Source organism: Rattus norvegicus, chromosome 19 (genome assembly GCF_021556685.1).
Source record: "Rattus norvegicus strain SHRSP/BbbUtx chromosome 19, alternate assembly SHRSP_T2T, whole genome shotgun sequence".
In the NCBI taxonomy this organism is placed as follows: domain Eukaryota; kingdom Metazoa; phylum Chordata; class Mammalia; order Rodentia; family Muridae; genus Rattus; species Rattus norvegicus.
The window spans coordinates 53,240,001-53,248,446 of record NC_141552.1 but is presented as its reverse complement, the minus strand read 5'-3'; the positions used below and the strand labels follow the sequence as shown (position 1 = coordinate 53,248,446).

General features: G+C 51.1%; 1 protein-coding gene across 1 annotated transcript in view; it reads left to right on the top strand.

Annotated features, from left to right (window-relative positions):
• The first annotated feature begins 465 nt into the window (after positions 1–465).
• Positions 466–8,446, top strand: part of Calb2 (calbindin 2) — a 27,042-nt gene continuing 19,061 nt past the window's right edge. Inside the window, 1 exon segment of the mRNA NM_053988.2 lies at positions 466–611. Within this exon segment, the coding sequence (NP_446440.1) occupies positions 518–611 (94 nt within the window). The 5' untranslated portion in view covers positions 466–517.

The window sequence follows — 8,446 nt, the reverse complement described above, 5'->3', positions numbered from 1 at the left end:
TCCGTTCCCATCTAAATCCTCCCTGCATCTTGCAGATTCCATTTGTCCACCTATGGTAAAACCTTGAGAACACGGTTTTCCTGCAATTCTGATACCCTTCGAGGGAGCACAAGGAAATGAGTTCTGGGATCAAATTTTAGCTTTGCTACTTGTTAGTAATGTTGTTGCTGCGGTTAGAAACTGGGTGTGCTCCGGATGGACAGAGAAAAAGGAAGGCAGGAGCAGTCTCTCCCCATTTCCAGCTAAAAGCCTGCGGTGTCCCCGGAGGGCACCCAGGAGTCTCATTGAAGACACTCTCCTGGTCCCCAGGAACCCTGGCAGAGAGGAGCCTCCGCCCGTGCAGCGCCGCGCCCTGCGCGATTCCCTGAGTGTGCGCGCCCCCTTCCGGCGGCCCAACGCGGTGCAGCTCCGGGCTGCATATAAAGGCAGCGTGGCGCGCAGCTCCAGCGCGAGAACCAGAGCCAAGCGGCACCGAGTGACAGCGCTGAGAGGCTTAAGATCTCCGGAGCCGCTCGCCATGGCTGGCCCGCAGCAGCAGCCCCCTTACCTGCACCTGGCCGAGCTGACTGCATCCCAGTTCCTGGAAATCTGGAAGCACTTTGATGCTGACGGTCAGTAAATCTCCCAACTTCTGGGCCCTTTGACCCACGGGGACCTGAGGTTGGCAAAGGGGTCAGGACATGGCTCAGTGCGGGCAGGTATGCTTTGCCTCAAATGGTTTGTTCTGGGGCAGAGCCTGCTCGGGTCTTGAGTTCAGGAAACGCCCAGCTGCCCTGGTGACAACAGTCAGTAAGTTTTCCCAATGCAGGGTGCCCAGGGTCCAGGTTCTGAGCAAGTCCGAGCGTTCCCAGAGAGGAGGCCTGGGCAAAAAAAGGCTCCCCATGACACATTCCCCTGCCTTCTTCCTCACCTTTCCCTTCAAGCTAACGCCCTGCCTCCAGCTTTGTAGCCACAGGTCTCCAAACCTCACTCTCCCTTCATGCTTCTTATCCCCCATCACTCGAGAAAACTGAGCGTCCTGAAGGGAACCTGGGGGGAGGGGGCGGCTCCCCTGGTCTGGTTTGCCAGGAACAGGAGCAGAAAATGGATTGGGAGCTTTTTTTTAACAAACCCAGGAGTTCTTTATCCATTTTTTTAAACCCTACCAGTATGTGGGTTTCCCAACTACAGCAGAATGGATGTGGTGGGGAGGGTCCTGGTATTAGCCCCCAGCCTGCTACCTGGTGATGTAGACTCCTGGGTACCCTGGGCAGCTGCCTGTGGATGGGGGTGGGGGGGGAACGACAATGTCACACCCCAGTGACCAACACTTTGCTCTACATGGTCTTCACAATGACCAACCCAAAAAGTGAGGTCCGAGTGAATGGCTTTGGAGGTGGCTACCAGACCTGGGATTCCAAGTGTCTACAGTCTTATCTGACTCAAGTATAAAAGAGCACACACACCACCGGTCCCTCTTCTTCCCCTGCCCCCACCCCCAGCTTCTGATATTGCCCGACACTTTTCTATCACTAAAGAAAAAAAAGGGGGGAAGCCATTTGAATTCCAACGTTTGGCTAAAATGAACACCCAGAATGCACTGGCGTCTCAGACCTGTTGGCAGGGTGGTGGCTCAAGGTGTTTATCCCTGGACTGAGGGGAGGGGCAGGAACTAGGCTTATCAGTTAGCAACTCCTTACATTCTCTCCTTCCTCTCTTAATCCCCTCAGTAGGGTATGAAGGTGGGTGCACAGTGGTTCCCTGCTCCATAGCAAGGAAAGGGGTAGTGTCTGAGGTTGCCAATGGGTGAAGTTTTGGTTTCTTGGAGGCGACTGAGAAAGCTGGAGGGGTTGAAGACCAGGTAGCTGGATACTGGGGTGGGATAGTGATCTGCCCGAGAACTACTGAAGGTGGTGCCTCAGTTGTTCAGTCTGAAAAATGGGGCCAAGGATAGGCTGTCTTTCCACTTCCCTGCTCCTGGCACCCAACTTCCCAGATGGAAGGGCTCTGACAGCAGCCTTATAGCCTCTTGTCGCCACGTTGCACACGGGACACGCTCTGGCCAGCATATCTGCACCAGAGACTTGTACGAGGCAAGGAAAGTTACCAGGCTGTCAAGGTTATACCACTGGCCTCCTGCTAGATGAGTCAGCTCTAAACAGCCGGCTCAACGTCGACTTTTCCCTGGGGACCATCGGTGAACCTCTCGGTCATTATGAAAACCTTATGTTCCAGTCTGTTCTGAAACGATGACTTTTCTAAAAACAAACAAACAAAAAACCAACAACAACCCCCCCCCCCAGCTGCACCCTTTTGAGTTCCACCCTGAGATGCCTCTTGGCAGAGTCCCCTTGTGCAGTTGAGGAAAGTGATATGGAATTTGGTCGGTGGTACTGACTTCCAGTTGGGGGGTTGTATCCCCATTCAAGGGGATTGCTACTGGGGTAGGGAGAAGTGGTTTTCCTAGGAGGTAGTACTGTCCCACCAAAGAGCCTCAGCCCTGCTTCAGAGGTGGTGGGTAACTCCTTTCTATCCTAGAAAGGGACCCTAGTATACACACCTCAAGTAAGTCCTGAAGTGGACCCAGAAATGAACGCAATATAAATAAAAAAGGGCACATATGGACATACTGGCATTCCACTGAGGGCTCTAGAAGTAAGCCTGGGATGGCCTTTCTCTGTACCTTTGTAGCTAGCCCTCACCTTGGCCTCTTGAACACACCAAGGCTGCAGATGAACCCTACACATCATCACCTGACCTGCCTTGGCTCTATCTGAGCATTGCGCTCTCTCTCTCTCTCTCTCTCTCTCTCTCTCTCTCTCTCTCTCTCTCTCTCTCGTCTGTCCTGGCTTCTGTTTGCAACTTGGGGATCTGTTGTAGAAGGTTTGTTACTCTCTACCTTAAAGACCTCTGGGGGACTTTCCATGGCTCATAGGGTCCCTGGAGGAAGCTCACTGGAGCCCAGTTAATCATAGGCACCAGGGAGAGAAGTCACCTGGCTCCTGGACTCTTGTAAACAAAGGAGACTTTTAAAAAGATCTTGATCCAATGAAAGGAGGGCTGGGAGTGGAGACCCTTACTCAGCCAGCCCCCTTCAAGTCAGAAAGAAGAGGCGCTACCTAGTCCCTCCATCCAAAAAGACTCTTCTCAAAGAGGTCACTAGCGGTAGGGATGGGGAGAACAGGTATTTGAAGGGTCAGGAGCTGGGAAGGAAAGGGCCCGGGATCTCTCCTAGACTCCTAGACCACCCCAACTCTTGCTCATAGGTGACCAAGAGTAGGCAGTGGGAACCATCAGGATGAAATATCAGACCCCAGTGAGGCGACAGCCAAACACACACCCCCTCCCCGCACTCCCAGGCCTTAGTAGGCTCTGAGGATTTTCTACCTGTCACCTCCATGCTTGGAGCGTCACAGTATCTGAAGCCATCACTCTCTTACTTCCTGGTCACTTTGCCAGCAGTTCTTTTACTCTGTAAGATCCAAGTGACTGTGAGGCCTGGTAGCCCACAGGCCTATACCCAGCAGCTCAGGAAGAGGACTGCAGATTCAAGGATTGCCTAGGTTGCAGAATGAGTTTCAGGCCAGCCTGGGTAACTTGGTGAGACTCTGTCTCAAAATTAAAAGGAAGAAGAGGGCTGGAGATGAAGCTCAGAGGTGTTCTGTTAAACTAAATGTTTGCCCTCTATATACCAGGGTCTAGGCCCAGTCATCAGCAACACCGTGAGAAGGGGGGGGGGTGGCAGAGAGGGAAAGACAGACAGGGAGGGAGAGAGGGAGACACGCACACACGGATATCCAGGTGGCTGAGATGTGAATGCCCAAGTCAAGAGTGTACATCCCATCTCTGTGTAGTTCTGACAGACATTACCAGGCTCCTCATCCACTGATAACCCCATGAGATGCCAAGCTGTGGCTCAGCAGAGAAATGGAGGAGTTCCCGTCAACCTTCCAGAAGCAACCAGAATGCAGAAGAGAGAGAGGAGCAGACAGATATTCATGGTCCAAGAGAGGCAGCATTAGCCCAAGCTTCTATCCTCAATATGTGGAAAGGTATGCAAACAAGAAAGCCTATTGAAGGAGCTGCTTGAGGTAAACAACGACAAAAATGGATCAGAGTTGGCTCCATCATAGGAGAGCACACAGCCATCAGAGAGAGATCCAGTCTGTGCAAACACCGGAAAATGCCACTTAAGACGATAGCAAAACACAAGGCAAGCCGAGTTTACTGTTAGAAGGAAAATGATTTCACAGACACCTTCTTTCCCCAGAAGAATGCTCACCCAGCTCCAGGTACAGCGACCCACTCAGGGTCTTCTGGGCTTTGTCCACTTTCAAATAGCCTTGGTGGGCGAGCCTCTCCAAGTCTTTCACAAGGAGTCATTCCTTACCTGTGAGGGACTCAGAGATCACCTACACTAGGACTTTGAAGGTTAATAATGAGAAAGGACCATACAGTATAGAGGAGGGCTCTGCCAGGATCTTCTTCTCTCCTAAACCCAGTGGTTCTAAGAGGATGTCCTGCAAACAACAGACCATTGAGGATCCAGAGCCAGGTCCCCAAGCAGGCCTTCCAGAGTCCTGCACACTGCTAGCTCTGTTTCTAGTAGATGGAAGAGGAGTGGTGGATGAGGCCCTGGATTTCATACTTAGGAACACACACACACACACACACACACACACACAAACACACACTCTCACTCACACACACACCACACATACACCACGCATACACCCATATACCACACACACACACACCACACATACAACACGCTTACACCCATATACAACACACACACACCACCACTACCACCACCAAACATACACCATGCACACACACATATACCATACCACAAACACATACACACACCCCATATACCACACATGCACCACACATACTCATCTCATACCACATATTACACACACACACATAAACAGCACACACCACACACACACCACATACCATACACACACAAACCACACACCACAATCATACACACACACACCACACACACTCATAAACACCACAGACCACACACACACATACAAACACACACACACACACATACACACACACACACATGTGAGCCTGCTCTCACACATACATGCAGGCACACATGCACACACACTAAATGGCAGCTCATGGGACCTTGGATGAAAGACTTGTGAAAACAAGACTACAAGACACAGTTGATGCTATGTGTTGCACATTGACTACTACACCTATACAGCTCAACAGAACTGCCCTCATAAGCCCATCAGAACCTCAGGGGGCTGCGGAGAGGGCTCCAGGTAAAGGCCTGGCTTTGCAAGCATGAGGATCTGAGTTTGATCCTCGGAAACCGTATTTTTAAAAAAATCAGAGTGTTGATACACACTTGCAATCCCAAGGTGGTGAGAGAAAGGTGGGTCCCTGGAGCTCCCTGGCCTACTGCAGGTCAGCAAGAGACCCTGTCTAAAAGAAGAAGGAAATAAGAAATCCCACAAGCAAACAACACCACCACCAAAAAGACGGATGGCACCCAAGGAATGAAGTTGACCTCTGACCTCAGCAGCGGGCATACATTGGGTCTCAGGTCATTAGTCAGTGGGGTCTAGGTCTGGGAGCAAGCTGTTGTATGCTATAAGATAGCTTTCTTCTAACCCTGTAGTGAAGCCCTGCAGACTTGGCCTCAGCTTGGCATCAGATAAAGGCTTGTTGGGGAAGCCTCCTGGTTCACGTGGGGCGGCTCCTAGAAACTGCCTGGTCCCCCTAGTCTCCTTTCACCGATACACTGATTATTTCACTAACGGTTCCCTCCAGTGTGCAGTGTACACGGTCTATCAACTCTGAGCCGTGTAGCCTCTGGGTAGCCATCACCTCACCTCTTGGACTGCGATTGCACCAGCCAGAAGTAGAGGGGCTGGGTCTGTGAAGAGCTCCCTGGAGAGGCAGTCGTGGGGCAGGGCTGAGGTACTGTGTTTATACTGACAAGATACCTCAGCTTCTCTGCCCAGTCAGCCACCAAGCCCGGAGTTCTATGCCCCTCCCTTGTTTATTCCCACTCCAGACACAGGTGCTTTTACTAGCTAAGGCCTTTGGGGAGGTTGCCGGGGCTCAGGAGACCCCCTCAGGGAAATCTTCCCCAATTCCCACGGAGCCAGAATTAATAGAGCAGGCACTAGACTCTTCAAGAACAGAGCCTCTGCAGCACCCGGCCGGCTGGCATCCCTCCTGGCCGATTGCATCAGATGCCCTCCTGTGCCCAGCCAGCCCCATCTGGACCCTCAGGCTCTGGCCTCCTCCCCTCCTCTTTGGCTCTCTGCAGTCTTACCTCTCTTCCTCAATCTGCCCCTTCCTTCTGGCCTCCGCATGCCTGGGACTCAGCCCAGGGTTAGGCTGCCAGCTGTCCACAGGTTCGGGGGACCCAGCCCAACTCCCAAGCCCCATTCCAGGAGTAGCTGAGCCCAGGAGCAGATTAAAACGGGAATATCCAAATATTCTTCCATGACCTGCAGATCTGGGGCATTTTTAAACCCGGGAGCCACTAGGAGAGAGGTGTGGGGAGCGTAGCTGTATGTGTGATGGATAGAGAAATTCAGACAAGTAGAGCTATGGATCTTATCCTGGGATGAACAAAAGGAAATTGTGATCTCTGTTAGCTGTGAGACGGAAACATCTGACCCCCACGAGGCCTCTTCCAAGGTAGGATTATAATATAATATAATAAACATAATATTATATTTTATTATAATATGCTTGCGTGGCAGAAACCAAAGGAGAACAAAGCAGAAATGGAAGGTCTTTGGAAATAGCCCGTGCCTGCTATGCAAAATAACACAAACACCAAGAAGCTTCCCGAGCCCACTGATGCTGCCACCACACGAAGCAAGAGAACGCCCGGGGCGTGGTTAAACAGATCCACGGGCACCACACCCAGTGAGCGATTCAGAAAGTTGAGGGAGGGTCTCCGACTCTGCCCTTCTGGGAAGTCAGGGTTAGTAATTAAACCTAATCTCACATGTGCTTTGGAAGCACTCCACCACCGAGCTGGATTCTGCATTTCTAACCAGCTCCCAGATTACCGCCAGTCCACACATCACCCAGGAACAGTCAGCTCTTTTGTGGTCCTCTAAAGTTACCAAACTTTCTACTTTAACAAGATCCCCAGGTGATGGTTATACACCTTCGAGTTTGAGATGTACTGCCAGCATTGGGAGCTGGGAAGACACGCACAGCTCATCAATTAAGTCAGAAAGCCCGGTGTAGGGCTCAGGCAATGGCATTGCCATTAAGCTTCCCAAGGTTCTGGTTGAGAACCAGCACTCTAAAGAGACCAGAAGTTGTCAGAAACCCTTAGGGTTGAAGAGGTGAGGGAATGAAAAGTGATGATCTATTTATAGGAGATGTTGCATTCTCCAGAACGTTTCTGAAACGTTACTTTGTATGGCTCTCCTGATGACTTACAAAGTAGAAAGGGTTTAAGTGGTTTTGCTCACTTTTGAGAGAAACGGAGCCCAGAGGAACTGACTTGTTCTAGAGCAGGGGACAGTTGTGAAGCTGTTGGCACAGTCCCTCCTCCTTGGGTACCTTTTGCCTGCTCACCCCAGAAAACCTGTACATGCAAACTGCAGGGAGGAACAAATTAAACTTTCTGGGGTACAGATTCCTTCAGTCAAGAATTTCCAACCCTCTGTGGTCAGATTAATGATAACAAAATGCTATCTGGCTTTAGCTTTGGGGTACACAGTGGTGAAATACGGAAGCAAAAGAAGGCTCAGGAAGGATGGAGGGCCTCCAGCTCCCTCTCAGCCCCCTCTCCCTAATGCTCATGGTTTGAAGGAGGTTAGCAATGGTGGTTACTATGGTAACCACATCTTTTATAAATGCCCATCCACAAGAGATTTACTTCGCACCCCCAATCCCCCAGAACTGTAACAAGGTCACAGAAAAAGCAAACCATTTGCCCAGCACTTAAATCTTCCTAGAAGGATGTTGGCCAACTGCTCCTGTATCCCATCCTTACATGAAAGGACTAAATGATGGCTGGGGGTAGCCTTGGAGGGAATGCCTGCTCCCTCCGGGATGAGAGCCCTTCTTTTGGACCTTTGCGTCCACTCCCTGCTTCTCATTCTCCACCTTCAGTAGCCTGTCTGGCCCTTGCAATAGCCAGTCACACGCCTTTGGACCACTCTGGGCTTTGTAGAAACAGGGCCATGTCTGCAGCCTGGAACCGTTGTTCCCTTTGAAATAAAAGCTCATTGCATTGGCGTTAAATTTTCTCCTTTTGCTCAGGAAGGCTCATGGGGAGTCTTGCCACACCTCCATGGGTGTGCGTGGGAACCCCCTTGCTGCTTGTTGTATCCAAGAAGGAGGCTTCTTCATACGAGGCCACTATCTCAGTTCCTGGTCCCCTCTCACTGCCTCTAAGTTCATTCTTCCTTCTTCCCACTGCCTGGGACTGCTCACCAAGGCCTTTCTTACCTGT